Below are 17371 nucleotides of genomic sequence, written 5' to 3'. Positions count from 1 at the left end.
TCAGACCAGCATCATCAGCATCATCATCATCATGATCCAAGAAAAAGTTCCGGAGGTAGCCATGGCCTCCCCGGCTTCGCCGTTGACTCCGAATGCGCTCCATTCGAGTGGCCATGAAATCATGGCGGCAGCTCTCCCCGAAGAACTAAAGGAATTAGAGTCGAGACTCCGCTGGAAAGTGGACTTGCGCCTTTGTACCATTGCCGGCATCCTCTGTAGCCTGAATCTCCTCGATTCGGGCATTCTCTCGTCAGCCTCGGTAACGAGCATGCTCAACGATCTGGATCTTGGAGGTACGAGATATTCAGTCTCGATTTTTATTTTCACCATAACTTCCGTCGTGTTTCAACTTCCCTGCACCATGGCAGTGCGCTGGGTCGGCCCGCGGATTTGGTTTGCATCTATTACATTCTGTTTTGGGCTGCTCACTTTATGCACGGCATTTGTTCAAACGTGGAAACAACTGATTGCGCTTCGCGTACTCCTGGGCATGGCTATGTCCGGAATTTATCCTGGTCTGACCTATCTCATTAGCACCTGGTATACAAGACGCGAGCAGCAGCTGCGATTTGCCTTTCTTCAGTCAGGGGAAGTCACAGTGCTGGCGACAGGCACGATTGTCAATTACGGTCTCAACCACCTGGATGGCCGGGCGGGATTGAGAGGCTGGCGTTGGATGTTCCTGGTCCAGGGACTCGTCACCTGCGTCATTGGCATCGTCACATACTGGTGGATGATTGACTTCCCCGAAAAAGCACATCGGAGCTTTTATTTCCTATCGGAGTCGGAGGCCCAGTTAGCGGTACAGCGCATTCAAGCCGATCGCGATGATGTGGTACCTGAACCCTTCTCATGGCGTAGGATTGGCGTGAATTTCTTAGATCCAAAACTGTACGGATTCGCATGCATGTTCTTCATTCTCAACCTGGTCTCAACCGCCTTGGCCTACTTTCTTCCCATCATTCTTCAATCAGGAATGGGATTTTCTAGCAACGCTGCCATCATTCTTTCGACGCCGGTATGTATATACCTATTGCTGTCTTTGATATAGGTATCCTAACTAGCCTAGCCGTATTATTGGTCGGTTATACCCGCTCTTTTCACTTCATTTGTTGGAGACACGTACCGGCTACGCGGGCCTATGATCACGTTCAACGCCCTTTGTCTGATAGCGGGCTTCTTGATGTTCGGCCTCCCCACTTCTACTCACGTCACCGTGCGGTACATTGGGACATTCTTGGCTACCGGGGCATATGTCTCCAACTGGGCGGCCCTGAATGCGTTCATGGCAAATAATGTCGCTGGGCAATGGAAACGTGCCACTACAGCCGCTGCAGTATCTGCATGTAATGGCCTGGGGGGCGTAGCGGGCAGCTGGATTGTTCGACAACGGGAAGCGCCGCGATATGAGACCGCTGTATGGGTGTCTGTAGGGTACGTGTTGATACGTCAGGTCTAAGGGTCTAAGCTGTGGCTAATCGAGGCAGCTCTCATATTCTCATGATTTTCATCGTGGGTGTATTCACTATCTCCTTCTATGTCTGTAATCGCCAGCAGCAGGCAGGAAAGAGGGTTATACAAAATAGAGTATGTCTACCCGTGCCTTAGATGAAAATAGGGCATCATAGGACTCCAGTACTAACTTGTCTAGGCACACTTTCGGTATACCTATTGATATGACATTTGACGTACGAAGATATGATTTTGAAGATTAGAAACGTATGTATCACGAATATAGCATGCCACATAGATTCAATGGTTGGTCGAAATGGATATAGACAATATTGTATCGCCTCCTCGAGCCACCATTCAACAATTGTAATATAAAGCTCGTGTTTGAAGCCATTTGTTTTACCTAAAAAAGTATTCGAACCTATTTCAAGATATCTACTCACACAAACTATCATACCCAGCACTCGATCAGGTAAGCAGACTTAACTAAAGCCCTAGGCCCTAAAATCCCGCCTTTTCCTCTGCGACCTGGACGAGTCCCAGATCTAGACCGACGAAATCACGGTGGAAGTCCTATCAGGCACTATTAGATAGGTGGCCCACTATTTATCCGAATCGTAGTTTTGGGTCTGATACTCGACAAGCGTCCGGGATTCCGTGGTCTGGTGCAGGCAACAGAGAGGGATGGGCTTTGTGGGATTCAAAAAAACAAGAATACAACTCAGAGCATAGGGAACAATGATAAACCTAGAACAGGAACCTGTAAATTGTTAGCTATCGGGTTGACAATATAGACAGAAGAACGTACCGGGACGACGCCACTGCATTTGTTGGGTTTGCTTGGATTGACAATGGGTCCTTGATACATAAATCTTTGCCAGAACTGGTCTTTTCCGTTGAATCACCTGGATCGGAGGTCTCTGTCCTTGGACATATTACCGTCAAGCTTATGATTTCCTTGTCGTCACTTAAACCCCAATAGTCAATGGAATCTTTCAAGCCCATGTTTATATTCCGGCTGAGTGCGATTTTTGTGTCCTCATCACGCGTGTATATGTAAGCGTTGAATTCCCCAACCCGTTGACCACATTTGTAGGTAAATCCCATCATCAGTTCTTTATATTGACCTCGAATGCAAGTGACCTAAAAGTTCTGTTCAGGTCTCAAAAACAATGTAACTGTTTTGGAAACATCTTCAATACAGTGCTGGGGAAATGGCGTTTAAATAGTCTTCAAGAAAGAACGTTCCCAAGAAGTTATAGGCTTTGGATGGTGATATAAACCTGCGGAATGTATCAGAGCTTGAGGCGACGAGCCGTGTGTTAGGAGGCACTGCAAAATTCTTAGGCCACCCGAAGTCCACTTGGTTTCAACGCAAGCTGCTGATAAGCCAACATTACCGCGTTCATCGTCTATATTTGGCTGTTTCCCAATTTTCCAAACCACATAAGAACAATCGCCCCAATAGATGGATAGGTACAATGGTAATACTGGATAGGCTACGGTTACGCCAGATGTCTACATTTGGAACTCTATCTCATCCATACATATGTTTCCTTCTTGATGTATAGCGCGAGTATCCGAGTCGGCAACGCTACTGATTGACGACGACTCGAGGGCTTCCCGGAAAAGGTAAGGTCGGTGTTCAGGTTGGCCTAGACTTTTCATCTCTACCAAGAAAAGAAGCACGGTATCCAGATATCGTAGACCTTGGTTATGCACTGATCGGATCGTTGCCAGGAAAAGCCGTGAGATGATCTCATCGCAATGAGACTTTTCTATGTGCCCACTCAACTTCGCTCGAGTTAGCGCGCGGTTTAGAAACTCGGGGATGGAGCGACGCGTGAAGGTGATGCAAGTTTTATCCCATACCTTACCTCTAAAAAAAACTGGTTTCGCACCTTCTGCACTCTAGCACATGACGGTGACCGATGAGTCGTTGGCGCGCTGCTTCTTCCCTCTTCGATATGGTACCGTCATCCATCCTGACGTATGCAAAATCAGGTAGGAGGACAAAAATCTGGGTCCCTGTTGTACTCTTCTAGGAACGAGTATGCGGATAGGCTCAACTTCAAGAATGCAAAACGTAGTAATGATACTGTCATGTTCCGTGACAAATAACTTGTCTCCGAAAGAGAACGAAAGAGAAAAGCCTCATGACAATCGCGAATGTTTTGATATGCGGGTTGACGGGCAGTTTGATGAATGGAATCGAACAAGCACCCAAACCAGTCCTCCAGCTCATCCGGTAGTGTGTTAACTTCGTGCTCAAGTTCTGATAGTGGGCAGCCATGGTCAATTCTTCTTCGAACTGACTTCACAACAAGAGCCACCCAGAGGAAGATACCGCTCACTCTGTCTACGATCTTGTTTACCAGACGTTTTACTGTAACCTCGCTAAGGCCCTTCAGCCTATCTTCAACATAAACTATCATGTCAGCCCGGTTGAGATCTTGAAGGCGGAGCCTTAGTCCTGACGAAAAGGCATAGAAGAAGACATTATACTCTCTGCTTGATACGCAGGGTTAACATTTTTGCGGTGCAAACTCTACCCAGCTCTTGAGGAGCTCGGCCATGGTTTTATAGTCTTCTTGATGTGTTTCCTGGTACCCATCAAGACCACCAATCAAAAAGCAGAACCAGTGTCTTTGATAAAGAAGGCTGTTTTTGAACAACTGCTGAAATGCTTGACGATCTCATTTGCTCGGAATTTAGGAACATATGGCGGATGCAATGATCTATCAATTGGGTTGCGTTTAGCGCCCCACTTCCAGGATAGTACACATAGCCCCCACCTATGTAACAGTTAGGATTCTTTCCGAATGGCTCAGAAACACGCTGGTAGTACAGGGGTGAGGGGCTGGACCCTTTTATGAGAGCCGAGCGTCCCAGTTCCAATACCAGCAACTCGTACAAACATGGACAGTCCTAAACGAATGAGCACTGTGCAGATATTGAACGTCTATGGAATGAGGTACGTGGACACACACATGCCGCCCCCTCCCTTTCTTATTGCAGATAGCTAGCTAGTATACTATCGCTAATGGTATATCATCCGAAGTCAATTCTAGACTGTCCTCTAGTTGTATAACACTTGGCCTGTTATGCATACTTCTATCACCAACGGTCAGAAGGTCTAGAAACTTACTGGAAAATAGGTCACAGAGAGCTGAAATATTTGGAAGCTGACCTATGGTGACATCGAATTTGGCGATAATTGCGAAGGACCTAAATTCTGACTGAAAATACTGTACTGACTATCACTTGGCTTTGCTTTAAACTTCTGTACATGGCAAAGCCTTGTGAGAGGTGACCAGCATATCTCCCCTCTATACACGTCATACTATGTTACTATATCCAAATAGCCAAACAATTAATCTATATTCATTTCAAAGGACCTCTATATATATCAGGACCCCAAACTCATAACTCAACAAACTCCCTCCGCAAAACCTCGTCCCCCTCAACCCGCCCCAAATACCCCTTCACCTTCTCCGTCAATTCCTCGATCCCATACCCAAAGAACTTATACGCTACCTTCCCCGGCAAACTATGCCCGAAACGCTTAACACAAACTCCCGCATCCGCATACCGCTCCCATCCATTCGGCGCATAAGGCTCAATAACAACAGCCGGAACCCCCCTATGCCTCTGCAAAACAGACCGCCTATACTCAAGAGACTGTTGCTCAAACAACCGCTGGCAGGGGAAACTGACCACTCGCGCCACGATACCGCTTTCCTTGAGCTTGTAGGCGACTTCCAGCGCGAAGGAGAGTTCCGCGCCGACACCGATGAGGGTTATGGCGGCGTTTTCGGCTTCCTGGAGGACGTAGGCACCGCGGGTGACGCCGTCCCGGCGGGTTTGTTTGAGTTGGGGTAAGGCGTGTCGGGAGGTGGAGATAATAGTGGATGTCTTTTTGGCTTCGAGGGCGGTGATCCAGGCGCCGGCTGTTTCTTCGCTGTCACCGGGGCGAATGTAGAGGAGGTTGGGCATGGCGCGGTATAAGGCGGCTAGTTCGATGGGTTGGTGGGTTGGGCCGTCTTCGCCCATGCCGATGGAGTCGTGGGTTGCGCAGTGGATTATCTGGAGGCGCTGTAGGGCGCCCATGCGCACAGCGGGCGCGGCGTAGAGGTAGAACATGAAGAAGGAGGAGGTGACGGGGATGAAGGTGTTGGGGGCGTAGGCGGCTAGGCCGTTGGAGATGGCGCACATGGCGTGTTCGCGCACTCCGTAGTGGATGTAGCGGCCGGAGTAGTTGCCGTTGATGTTGCATGTTGTGCGTAGGCCGGGCTGTGAGGGTTAGATGTTATGCATGCAAGGTAGGAGGTAGGACTAGCTTACGTGTTGGAAGTCCACCTTTCCCGGCCAGATCATGTTCACGGATGGCGAGAGGTCTGCGGTACCGACCATGAAGTTCTCCATTTTTTCGGCAATAGGGTTGAATACTAAGCCTGAGGAGGCTCGCGATGCGGTGGGTTTCTCTGGGAAGCTGGTGGGAATCAGATCCTTCCAGTTGGAGGGCAGTTCTCCGCTCATGCGCCGTTGGAATTCTCCGCCTAGCTCGGGGTACTGAGCACTGTATTGCTTCACGAGTTCATTCCAGTCCCGAACGAATGATTCGCCGCGAGCTGGAAGGTCTTCGAAGAACTTCCGCACGGGCTCCCCGATGACGAAGTGCTCGTTCGGGTTGAAGCCGTTGTCTTTCTTCATCTGGGCGACATTCGGGGCTCCGAATGCAGCACCGTGGGCTGCAGCCATGCCAGCGACATTGCTACCGAGACCAATTACCGTGCGGACGTTGATAAACGTTGGCTTGTCTTTCGAAACGCGAGCCTGCTCCAGGGCCTTTACGAGACCTTCAATATCGTAGCAACCGTTCTCGACGTCGATGACCTCCCATCCACAGGCGCGCATCTTAGCATTAACATCTTCGGTGTTCGTCAGATCGACCGATCCATCACAGGTGATTTGGTTGTTATCGTAGATAACAGTCAGGTTGTTGAGCTTTAGATGACCTGCATATGAAATAGCTTCCAACCCAACACCTTCCTGCAGACACGCATCTCCGATCATACACCAAGTATGGTTGGAAACAAGATCGTATCCCGGCTGGTTGAATTTCGCGGCCAGGTTCTTGGTCGCCATGGCCAATCCAACAGCATTGGCAACACCCTGACCCAGAGGTCCGGTTGTGACCTCAATACCTTCATGTTCAATCTCGGGGTGGCCGGGGCAAAGTGCGTCGATACGGTCGGAGTGGTAAGACTTGAGCTGGTCAAAGGTCATGGCCTTGTACCCGGTGAGATGTAGGAACGTATACTGGAATAGGCAAGTATGACCATTGGAGAGAACGAATCTATCGCGATTGAAGTAATCCGGAGTGTGTGGAGCATAGCGCATAACATATCGCCAGAGAGCGACTCCGATGGCGGCCATACCAATGGCGCCTCTGCCGGTATTTTATTAGTACCGCGTGCCATTGATTCATGCTAATTGACATACCCAGGGTGGCCTCCTCCAAATTGTTGGCACAAGTCTGCAATGAGCAGACGGAATGTCTTTAACACGACTTCATGGTCTTTCGACAGTTGTTGGACCAGCGGGAGGGCAGACTTTCCGCTGCCGTTGACGGCGATCGGACCAACAGCCATGATGAATGTGTTAACTATAATCCTTATTTCTGATGACTTTCTCAATCAATTCATGACCGGGGACCAGACTGGACTTAAATTTATAACTTCAACCGCCGCTGTGACTTCTTAAATATACTTATCCGGTAGGGTAAGCCCTTTTTCCGAATCAGGCAAGTTGAGGCACTTTTCGCTGAAAGAGGGAATGGACGGGGAACCACTTTTATAGCTGTTATCGATATATCTAGATGGTCCAGTGGTTGGACTTTCCATCCTGAAAGCCTAAGAATACCCCACAATGCTCACCATATCTGTAAGCCATTGTTTGGGCAATGGAGGCACAGAGTATAACATCCGTGACGCTCCCCCCCCCCACAATGCCTCCCTCCATCTTTCGCTTTCCATCTCCAGATCAAGCAATACCAGACAATACTAATTATAGTCCATCATGGCACCCTCCTTCCTCGATTCCAATCTCAACCCCCCCACAACGACAATCTCAGCCAGACATCCTACAGAGACTATTGTCGCTGCTTTTCCGAACCCTTCTCTTCAAGTCACGGCAGATCACAAACTCAAATCTGACGAGGCCCCGATATATGCTCCAAAGCACGGCGAAGTCCTTCTTCAGATCAAAGCAACTGGAATTTGCGGGTATGCATATGATAGCTCTGCCCGAGTAAAGTCATGCTAACAATAATATGACAGGTCAGACCTTCACTTCTGGAAAACTGGTCGGATTGGAGAACTGATCTTCAAGGGTGACTGTATCATTGGACATGAAGCCGCGGGCGTTGTGTTGAAATGTGGCGAGGGGGTCACTCATATCAATCCTGGTGCGTTTTGACCCGATCTATTCAACTGATACTTTCTACTGCATCAAGTATTAATACAGAGTAAATAGGCGACAGAGTAGCTGTTGAGCCCGGCGTTCCCTGTGAAACTTGTTTCCTCTGCAACGACGGTCGTTATAACCTTTGCGAAGATGTTCAATTCGCAGGCGTCTACCCTTACGCTGGGACAATACAGAGATATAAAGTTCATCCTGCAAAATGGGTTCACAAGTGAATCCTACCAATACCTTATATACTTTTCATCTCATTAACGTGTATGGTAGGCTGCCGGATAACCTCACCTACGCCGAAGGTGCTCTCCTCGAGCCCCTCTCTGTCGTCATGCGCGGAATGCAAGTCGCCGGTCTGCAACTCGGCCGCGGTGCTGTCGTCTGTGGCGCTGGCCCGATTGGATTAATCGCCTTAGCTGCCGCACGAGCATCGGGTGCTCATCCTATCGTCATTACGGACTTGGAATCTAGCCGGCTGGCATTCGCCAAGGAATTCGTCCCAAGCTGTATCACATACCAGGTAGACAGGTGTCTAGATGCACAAGGAAACGCAAAGGCCATCAGATCGCTATTCGGAGATGAAGAATATTTCGCCCCAGAGACGATACTTGAGTGCACAGGGGTGGAGAGTAGTGTCTGCACTGCTCTCTATACGGCCCGACGGGGCGGTTCTGTGGTGGCAATCGGCGTGGGTAAAGCTGCGATGAATAACTTGCCCTTCATGCATATTTCTTTGGCCGAGGTATGATTCTTATACAACCCCTGTGCTCTTTCCAATTTGCTAACACTGATCGTACAGATTGATTTGCGTTTCATTAACCGGTACCGCGACACCTGGCCGCCAGCCATTGCCTGCATGAGCGGCGGAATCCTCGATCTCAAGAAGCTGGTCACACATACATTCCCATTGGAAAAGGCCGAAGAGGCGTTGCAGTTATGTGCTGATGCGCAGCATCCAAGCATTAAAGTCTTGGTCGTGGATGAGGTGGATGCCACATTATAGTTCCATACATTGGTCCGACGTTGATGCTTTAAATGGGATAGGTGAGTATGTACTTTTTGACATCGAGACATGTTAGTGGTGTAAATAGCTCTCAATTAGATCAAATATTCTACATGAACCTTATCATAAGCCCTTCCTCAATGGCAACGTATTATTGCTCTACTTGATATGTTAGCATCTACTCCTTCAGCAACGGTTATTGAAGCTGCCAACCGAATTCGCCCAGCGGTCCTCCATAGTCCACAGAGCCAATTGAACGAGTAGGGTCTTCAACAGATCAACAATACCTGCCGGAATAGCAGCCATCCCTTATCTCCACCGGACACAGAACCCATATGTTCAAAAGGCGGAGAGCGTGGCTATTCTTGCCTGTTCTGGAAGGGCTCTCGTAAAGCGTTAACCAATCATAGCCTGTATACGGGTCGGCAATGTCACGGGGTCGGTGCACGGGTCAACACACGACACCTCTCCTAATCAGGATTGGTGGCTGTTTTGGGCAAGGAGCAGTAGTTTGAGGATTCTGCAGGTGGGTTCAATATTGATTACTAGTTTACAGTCGTGAAGAACAACAGGGGCTCATATTAATCGGAGTATATCCGATTTGGTGTAGTATTGACCGGACATAGATATTATCTGATTCGGCTGTACATACATATATTGGTCTAGTCGGGTGGAATCTTGGGACTTGCTTGGCCTAATGCGATGATATGTGGCTTATTATATTCCGAGAGGACCGTGTCTAGATACAGAAGGAAAGGTGGTAAGGCTAACACCATCCATGCAATATAACCGAAGTGTTGACATATGTACTTAGTATCTTAGTATTCGATACTCTGCTTAATGGCATCGTAAATCCCTGCATATCGGATCAGTATCGTTATTCAGGGTAGCCTTGTGGCTTATCAACTTACGTGCAACATCTGGAAGGATGAACTTTTCATATTGAAGCCCGGTATGTGTACTCCACCCCGCGACTCGCTTAACGGGCGCTTCTAACCGCAAGAACGCCTGGTCCTGGATAGTCGCAGCAACTTCGGCGCCAACACCATAGTTTACCATGCTCTCGTGCACGACAATGGCTCTTCCAGTCTTCTTCACACTGTCCAGGACCGTCTGCCGATCCCACGGGTAGATAGTCCGCAGGTCAATCAGCTCCACGCTAACCCCGAGGGCCTTCTCAGCCGCGGCAATGGCTTGCGAGCAGAGATAAAGCGGCTGGCCGTAAGAGACAAGGGTCACGTCATTTCCGGGCTTGAGGATCTCTGCCTTGCTGAGGGGGATTGTGTAGTACTCGTTGGGAACATGCTCCACCGCCGCTCTGTATAGACATTTCGGTTCCATGAAGATAACGGGGTTATTGTGTTCAAAGATGGAGGCCAGGAGAAGGCCCTTCGCCTGCGACGGGGACCGAGGAACAACCACCTGCACACCCGGGACATGTGCGAATAGCGCCTCTGGCGACTGTGAGTGATATCTGGTAAGAGGAACGTTAGCACGGCAATACGGCAGCTACCTAACCACCGAACCGGAACATACAGAGCGCCATGTCCAACCGCACCACATGGCATCCGCACGACCATTCCACCAGCATTCACCCCCGTGGCACCCTCACGGTATCTGAACTTCGCCGCCTCGTTGACAATCTGATCGAAGGCCGGGAAGACATAGTCGGCGAACTGGATCTCGGCGACCGGTTTCATGCCCTGCGCTGCTGCCCCAATGGCAAATCCCACGATCCCTTGCTCAGTCAAAGGCGTATTGAAGACACGTTCCGTGCCGAATTCCGTTTGTAAATCCATTGAGCACCGAAAGACTCCTCCGAAGGCGACATCTTCGCCGAAGAGCATCACCTTCTCCGACTTAGCGAGGGCTGTGCGTAGCGCGGAATTGATGGCTTGGTAGAGGTTCATGGATTTCGAGGTTGTCGAACCGGGGAGTTCTAGGCTTTCGGATAGAGTGGTTGATGTGTGGTGGAGGAGAGGAGTGGATTTGTAGTCGATGGGTAGGTTGAGTCGCGAAGATGGCGATGCCGCGGCCGAATATAGTCGGCGCGGCGGGCGTATTAGTCGGGGTAAGCGGAGAGGAGCCATTTTATGAGTTGGGGAGGGATTGGGAGGGGAGAGGAGAGCGGCCTTTTACGACTGTCGGTCAAAGTAATGGGTAGCGAAGGGATCCAAGAACCTTCCCTTGATTTATATCCCATTCCGCTTTCCCCAGAATGTCATCATGCGGGGATCCCTTCCGCGGGTTGCTCCGTGGATAACCGAGATGGTTGGCCTCGGTGCCTGGGCCCTGAGGGTTACACCCAATAACTGTCTTTTTCCCTGGACCTTGAAAATTATACCCTTTGCCAGGCCGACAAGGAAGATTCGAGTGTAGTTTACTTTACTTCCTATTTTTTTTGTAGTGCTTCATCTATTTGAAGACTATTAGTGTTCAACAGTGAACCCTTTGACTGTCGATTCCTCTTAACTGGGTTTCTGTCTCCCTTTCCCCTGCAATTTATCTATTTATTTTTCAAAATATCACTCTTAGGACCGGGCGTGTTTACCAAGTCAAATATATCGCTACGCAACATTGTGTTTCGCAGGGAACGCAAAATGCTTGGCGAGGACGCCGAGACATGATAGGGGAGGTATATATTTTGAAGTAGCATACTGAAACATAAACAACATTGAATAGAAGAAGCTAAAATTGTAGTATGACGTCCGATTAGCTCAGTCAAATTGGACCTTTGTTTTCTCTCTTCTTCTTTTCTGTTTTTGAAACCCTCAGGAGTCATGGTTCATTTATATTTAAAACACTGCACATTGTTTGGGTTTTATAGCCCTAACTAACTATCAAACCAAAATATACGACTAGACCACCAAAAATGCCTGGATCCTATATGTGTCCTGAAACAATGATATTTTAGTGTTTAGTGCAATGTTAGATGACGCTAACATATATACCATTAAACACGACCTACCTACTTTCTATAACAAATTCAGCTTCACCTTGTTCAAGAACAGTGCCCAAATACAAACCAATCTTTTCTAGAAGGCACTAAAACAATCACAACGCCACTTGTCAATCCAAGCAGATAAAACAGTAACACACTCATCTAGATCTACTTCTTCTCCCCCTCAATCCCAACCTTAACAGCTTCCCTCTCCAACATCCTCTCCAACCACCCCTTCACAAACGGAAACTTCTCAAGATCGTAATCCGTCGTCGAAACCATAACCCCAATCGCCCTCTGCCACGGCACAAATGCCAAATCCACATACGACAGCTTGGCCCCAACAAGCCACGGTCCATCCCCCTCTTTACCCTCAGCAGAAGCCTGCTTCTCTAACCACCCCTCCAAAACCCCAGTGACCCGATTAACCTCCTTCGCATACCGTTCAATGGCACTCCGCAACTGCTCCTGATGGAACTTCCGAAACCACGCCAACTGCCCGTAGTACGGGCCCTGACCGGACATCTGGAAATGCAACCACTGCTTCGCGAGGTAGAAATCCGGGGTTCCTGGTTCGAAACTCAGACGGCGGGCGGCGTCGTACCGGTCGACAAGATATTCAATTATTGCGCCGGATTCCCAGAGTGTGAGGCCTGTGTTTGGGTCGTGAAGGGTTGGGAGGCGGCCGTTGGGGTTGAGGGATAGGTAGGGGGGGTTCTTGATTTCGGTGAAGGGGACTTCGTTGATCTTGTAGGGGAGGGAGAGTTCGTTGAGGAGGATGAGGACTTTGACTGGGTTGGGGCCTGGGCGGTGACCGTAGAGGATTAGGGGTTTGAGGTTGCTGAACATTTTAGGAGTTGAGGTTTGGTTTGGTTTGGTTTATTGGCTTGAGATCTGAAGTAGAGATTGGAGGGCTGGTGGTTTATGTTGGTGGATTTGAGGAGATGAGGGTTGTGCAGGGGGTGTTTTATATTTGGCATGGAGAGGGTGGAGGGGGTGGAATGATTGGCATTTGTACTCTTGGTTGAGACGTTACGAAGCTATCTATGATCATAGTGGAGGGTTCAATTTGTAATCTCAATCATTTGGTGACGACTCAGTCCTGGATTTGGTAGACTTCTGACATCGTGATACTCTGGGATGCTCGCGGGTTTCTCCCGAAGTGGCATAGTTGGATAGAGTGGATCCATCAGCATCTAAAAAAGGAATAGATTAGACTAGATAGTGTTGTGTTAAATTGTTCCACGGACTAGGGATTCTCAGAAATATCACGAGAAAATGATTTATGGACGCTAGTTTAGGACTATCTACATACTCAAAGCTCCAGCCATTGATCCGTCTCTGCAGCCTGCAAGGCCCCTATTCCTACCAGCCTTCCCAGACGCGCCAACCGGGCCTTGAACCAAACCTTCTGTTCCGGACTCACGTATTCCAGACTCGATGCGATAGTCAGCGGCCAGATGATTAAAGAAGCATCGCTTGGTTTGATCTGATAATTTAAATTCACTTTAATGGAAGGAGTGTGCGACGACAGCGGAGACGTGTCGGCTAATCTGACTCGCTGTAGGGCAAATGGTATGGTAGATGCTAGATCATTGGATAGAGATTGCATGTCGCAGAGAAATTGTTGCTGAGTGAGTGTGTCTTCTGAATTGGAAAGGGCCAGAATCCTTAACCGAGTATTTTTGACAAGCATTCTTGCAGCATGGTACTGACCCCACAGCGCCGCATAGGCTGGGTTGGGATAGCTGTGTATGACTGGGGAATAGAAGTCTGCCGACGGCCAGGACGGAAGGTCTGTTTTGGATAAAGCATGTTGTTGGGGGTGGAGCCATGTACGCGGAACGTGGGCAATGCAAGCCTCGAAGTCTGCATCGAGACTCTGTGCCTCAATATCAAGCTGCTCGAGCCTTGAAATATATTCAGAAGTGCTTTGCAATAAAGATGCACCCGACGAGGGAAGTTCATCAGTCAGAGCAAACAGTTGATGGCGGAGATTAGCAAGGCGTACGATGATTTGGTCGTATTCGAGATCAAGGCCGTGCTCGCCGAAGAATGTACCATCGCAGATCCATTCCGGTAGTGCGGCGTTTCTCATTAGGGCCGATCTAATCATCCCGCGTCTTGTATGCTTAATAACGTTCGTGGCTGGCCGACCACGGCTCAGACGGTCGTTCCAGACCTTTAATATGGCCAACGCCCCGTCGTGATGCGAGAAGCTCTGCAATGCGAGCGTAAACGGAGACTTTGCCCCTGGAGCGTATACCGAGTCCTCATATCGACCCATGAAGAAGACCGCAAGCAAACAGGAGTCTATATTGTCCGAACTTAAGTACTGTAACGCAGGCTGGACAATTTGCAGAAGCTGATGGTACGTGCTAGACGCTACTATGGCTGCTTCGGGGTAATGTTGAGTTCGTGAGAACACAGCCAGAGCCTGAGAAGAAATCGCTAGGTCTAGGATCGAGCACCATGGGGCAGGAGGCATTACAGGTAGACAGCCTCTCGTGACTTCTTTTACGATATCCGGAACGTTAGGTGGGTTCTGTAGATAATTGTGCATGTAGTATGCGATGGCACGTGTTTTCAGGTCGATGGGCGTGGGAGCCACGGTCAAGTTCATTCTTGTTGAACGAGGCCCTCTGGGGCGCTTCTTTTGGCGACTTGCATAGGCATTCTCAGCGTGCCAAACTTGCTGGTCCCGCATGCCGTAGCATGTTCGGTGGGATTTTATGCATCGTTGACAGATTGGCTGAGTCCTGTCGCACTGCGGGATGCGTCAGCTTGATGTCTGTCAAGGTGGGAGAAGAACGCGCTGCATGTTACCTTGATTCGTCGGTCCCTACAGGTCTGACATCCGCCACCGGGAAATGGCATTATGTTAGATTACGGAATTTCAAGGATAAGCTACTTTGTTCTGTCGTAGAGCAAGTTCAATATATGCTTGACTCGAGATGGGAAGCTCTTAGCTCAGGGCTCTCGCGGGTTTCGCCCGATCTGAACTAGCTCTTAATAGGCCTATGCAGGCGCTGCACTAGGGGCTACATTACTAATCTCAACTCTTTTCGGCTTTTGCCAACACGCCATAAACCTGACGGAGTGCTTGTACTATATGATTCCCAAAAGACCTTAGAGGACCTGCAAAGCTGGAAAATTGATTTAAAGAAATCCAGCTTGTTGACTAGAAGACTAATCATGCGCCATCTTTTTTATATACTATTACGTATGGCTGTAGTATTTCGTAAAGCCTCAAACCAATTTTGGGCCGATTCAACTATATTCTGGCACAAGATTAGCCATGTATGACGAACAGTCGCTAGGTTGAACTATTTCCAGACGTAAAAGCGTTGACATTGAGTTACTCATAATATCAACAACCTGGCCGATCCAGACCGTTTCAATCATAGTGTCCCACTTAGCAATAGCGCAACCATTCCCAGCCCTACCTCCGAAGCAAGCCCACAACTGCAAGAGCGGCAAGCCCAACTAACGCCACATCGCCCGCGTAATCCTTCTCTGCCGATACCTGTATGAGGAGTCCCATCGTAAAGAACACAAGGCTAATATTTGCAGCCGGGAGACGATTTGCAGCCGAGAGACGAAGCGTGTGTGCCCCAAAAAGTAGCGTCAACCCCATGGTAGTATCGATAAAGGGCGTGATGATTGCCACGATTGAGCCGTCATCGGGCGAATGGTACTCCTGGAATGCATACCATTCCGGAGTATACTTGCCATGCGTGAATCGGGAGAGTGCCCCAGGAAGACAACACCGGAGAGGAGGTATATGGGTAGGGACCAGAGAGACGAGGACATTGCGGTTAACTAGAAAGATTGGGTCGATGCTGAGTCTGACTTCAGTGTAACTTTTGAAAGTGTCAGATGTGGATCTGTTCTGATCGAGTGAGATTTGGCCCGTATAGGTGAATTGCCACGAAAAGGTTCCCCTTCTCGCCCCCACAGTGACAGACTACAATTTCATCGCGTCAAGACACGTGACATCAAGTTCGTAGCTCCTAGGAGTAAATCATGGCCCATAGGTGCTAGAGAGTAACTGTACAGCCTGGTACAGCAGAGCGTTAATGATAGACGTATAGATCGACGGTTAGACATGAAGATAGTTCAGGTGATTACCCAGAGCCAGAGGGCTTTCAATCTCTCAGTAAAATAAATAAATTTACGAATATTTTATTTTATTACGATAAAAGTCTCTGAGAGATAAACCAACTAACTATTCAAGTTAATATATGTATAATGACTCAGCGCTTAGATGAGGACCACGTGTGCTGAGATAACCATGCCATGTCAACAGGGCATGCGATCTCTTAGGGATTTCACCCGTCATGCCACAACCCGGCGGAAGGTCAAACTCGAACATCGGTTCTCCAGCATCCGAACGGAACAATTGCTCTCACCTGCTCGTCCTTGATCAAAGCTGCAATCCTGCAATCGCATTAACTATACTGAGCGCTACTAATCCCCGGAAAAGAGCATGATGAGGCAATCATACTTAGGGTAAAGCCACGATATCAACTGCGTTGGAACTACGCGGCCAATAGCGAACAGCCAACGAAAGTGCTTCATCCAACGCACGACTTTGCTGGTGACAAGTAGGGTCTCATGAGCTAAAGCGTCGAAGTCGTCTTTCTGCAGCCTCTGGAAGGACCCATTCAAACTTATTCCATAATTACGTCTGTTCTAGTCGGTCGGAAATCCAAGCCAAATAGATGTGGGCAGTATGGTACCATTGGTGAACGCAGTGTAAGCTGCATCTATACGCATTGGTAGGCTCGCCTTTTTGATATCCTCCACTCGCAGAAAGAGAGTCTCCCCTTCTCTTGGATGACAGGTTGTAACCGCCGTACAGTCGCTTTTGAAAAGAACGGACTCAGCGCGGAGCGACGCATCCGATGTTTAATCATGGTCAACTGTAGCAATGGAAGCGTGTGGAGTGCCAAACTGGTGATTGTACTGGGCGGTTTTGTTCCGCTTCTTGCCGCCAGCTGCGTACACCTACCTCATCATAGAAGGTTAATGTCTCGATGTGGAGCTCCTCAGGATTAATACGAACAATAGGGCCCTGCATCGCTATCAACAGTGTGTTATACTGCCTATGTAACTCACACCCACAAACTTATCGCGCAAAGCCCTACTCTAAAAATGTACTGTCCTATGCATATTCCGTCATAGTAAAATTCATACCTCACACTAGTCAGCTGGTTCGCCAAATGCCAAACGAAGTCTTTATAGGACGATATACATACAGTCAAGATATGGCTGCCAGTCGGGGACCTGGAAAATGAAGTATAGGACTAAAATAGAGACGATACAATATGCCGCTAATGGTATACGCCAGCAGTGATGCCAGGAGAACCGCCACGGATGGGCGATTTAGCATCTCAAGAAAGGGCATCTTGGGTTTCTCGAAAGGAACACTACCGACCCAATTTGACAGCAAAAAGTGCGGGAGAGCCTGGTGTTGGTGAAAGATGAAGAGTTGA

The 17371-nt window shown here is 48.8% G+C and overlaps 7 protein-coding genes across 7 annotated transcripts; 2 read left to right on the top strand and 5 right to left on the bottom strand.

Moving 5' to 3' along the window:
- Nucleotides 1-31: 31 nt before the first annotated feature.
- BDW43DRAFT_296955 (putative MFS transporter) lies at nt 32-1459 on the top strand (the record flags this gene model as incomplete). The annotated part of the gene is made up of 2 exons (XM_032044298.1): nt 32-1018; nt 1070-1459. The coding sequence occupies 2 exons, from the start codon at nt 32-34 to the stop codon at nt 1457-1459; spliced, it is 1377 nt and encodes a 458-aa protein (XP_031904806.1).
- A 3416-nt stretch (nt 1460-4875) lies between these two features.
- BDW43DRAFT_321153 (transketolase family protein) lies at nt 4876-7106 on the bottom strand (the record flags this gene model as incomplete). Its single annotated transcript, XM_032049278.1, has 3 exons — nt 4876-5745; nt 5797-6904; nt 6958-7106. 3 exons carry the CDS (start codon nt 7104-7106, stop codon nt 4876-4878), a joined length of 2127 nt encoding a protein of 708 aa, XP_031904805.1.
- Nucleotides 7107-7533: 427 nt separating this feature from the next.
- BDW43DRAFT_321152 (putative alcohol dehydrogenase) lies at nt 7534-8932 on the top strand (the record flags this gene model as incomplete). The annotated part of the gene is made up of 5 exons (XM_032049277.1): nt 7534-7739; nt 7794-7921; nt 7990-8149; nt 8203-8671; nt 8729-8932. 5 exons carry the CDS (start codon nt 7534-7536, stop codon nt 8930-8932), a joined length of 1167 nt encoding a protein of 388 aa, XP_031904804.1.
- A 612-nt stretch (nt 8933-9544) lies between these two features.
- On the bottom strand, nt 9545-11104 carry BDW43DRAFT_262721 (thiamine diphosphate-binding protein). Its single transcript, XM_032040453.1, has 3 exons — nt 10469-11104; nt 9844-10406; nt 9545-9788 (listed from the first exon to the last, which is right to left on the bottom strand). The coding sequence occupies exons 1-3, from the start codon at nt 11020-11022 to the stop codon at nt 9751-9753; spliced, it is 1155 nt and encodes a 384-aa protein (XP_031904803.1). The 5' UTR covers nt 11023-11104; the 3' UTR covers nt 9545-9750.
- A 937-nt stretch (nt 11105-12041) lies between these two features.
- tpcF (glutathione S-transferase tpcF) lies at nt 12042-12722 on the bottom strand (the record flags this gene model as incomplete). Its single annotated transcript, XM_032049276.1, has 1 exon — nt 12042-12722. The coding sequence occupies one exon, from the start codon at nt 12720-12722 to the stop codon at nt 12042-12044; it is 681 nt and encodes a 226-aa protein (XP_031904802.1).
- Nucleotides 12723-13188: 466 nt separating this feature from the next.
- BDW43DRAFT_321150 (Zn(II)2Cys6 transcription factor domain-containing protein) lies at nt 13189-15686 on the bottom strand (the record flags this gene model as incomplete). The annotated part of the gene is made up of 3 exons (XM_032049275.1): nt 13189-14640; nt 15361-15600; nt 15639-15686. The coding sequence occupies 3 exons, from the start codon at nt 15684-15686 to the stop codon at nt 13189-13191; spliced, it is 1740 nt and encodes a 579-aa protein (XP_031904801.1).
- Nucleotides 15687-16228: 542 nt separating this feature from the next.
- On the bottom strand, nt 16229-17159 carry BDW43DRAFT_262718 (uncharacterized protein). Its single transcript, XM_032040452.1, has 2 exons — nt 16738-17159; nt 16229-16654 (listed from the first exon to the last, which is right to left on the bottom strand). Exon 1 carries the CDS (start codon nt 16954-16956, stop codon nt 16795-16797), a length of 162 nt encoding a protein of 53 aa, XP_031904800.1. The 5' UTR covers nt 16957-17159; the 3' UTR covers nt 16229-16654; nt 16738-16794.
- Between the last annotated feature and the right edge of the window lie 212 nt (nt 17160-17371).

This window comes from Aspergillus alliaceus, assembly GCF_009176365.1.
Source record: "Aspergillus alliaceus strain CBS 536.65 unplaced genomic scaffold BDW43scaffold_4, whole genome shotgun sequence".
NCBI classification, from domain to species: domain Eukaryota; kingdom Fungi; phylum Ascomycota; class Eurotiomycetes; order Eurotiales; family Aspergillaceae; genus Aspergillus; species Aspergillus alliaceus.
Note: the sequence above shows the minus strand (reverse complement) of the source record. Positions and strands in the feature narration are given on the sequence as shown.

What these genes read in the sequence shown, in the direction of transcription:
- BDW43DRAFT_262721 (XM_032040453.1), bottom strand. Translation starts at nt 11,022, where the DNA reads ATGGCTCCTCTCCGCTTACCCCGACTAATACGCCCGCCGCGCCGACTA. An exon ending in GCGGTTGGACATGGCGCTCT is followed by an intron (nt 10,407 to 10,468) that starts GTATGTTCCGGT and finishes TCCTCTTACCAG; the next exon opens with ATATCACTCACAGTCGCCAG. An exon ending in CATCCTTCCAGATGTTGCAC is followed by an intron (nt 9,789 to 9,843) that starts GTAAGTTGATAA and finishes TCCGATATGCAG; the next exon opens with GGATTTACGATGCCATTAAG.
- BDW43DRAFT_262718 (XM_032040452.1), bottom strand. Translation starts at nt 16,956, where the DNA reads ATGCAGGGCCCTATTGTTCGTATTAATCCTGAGGAGCTCCACATCGAG.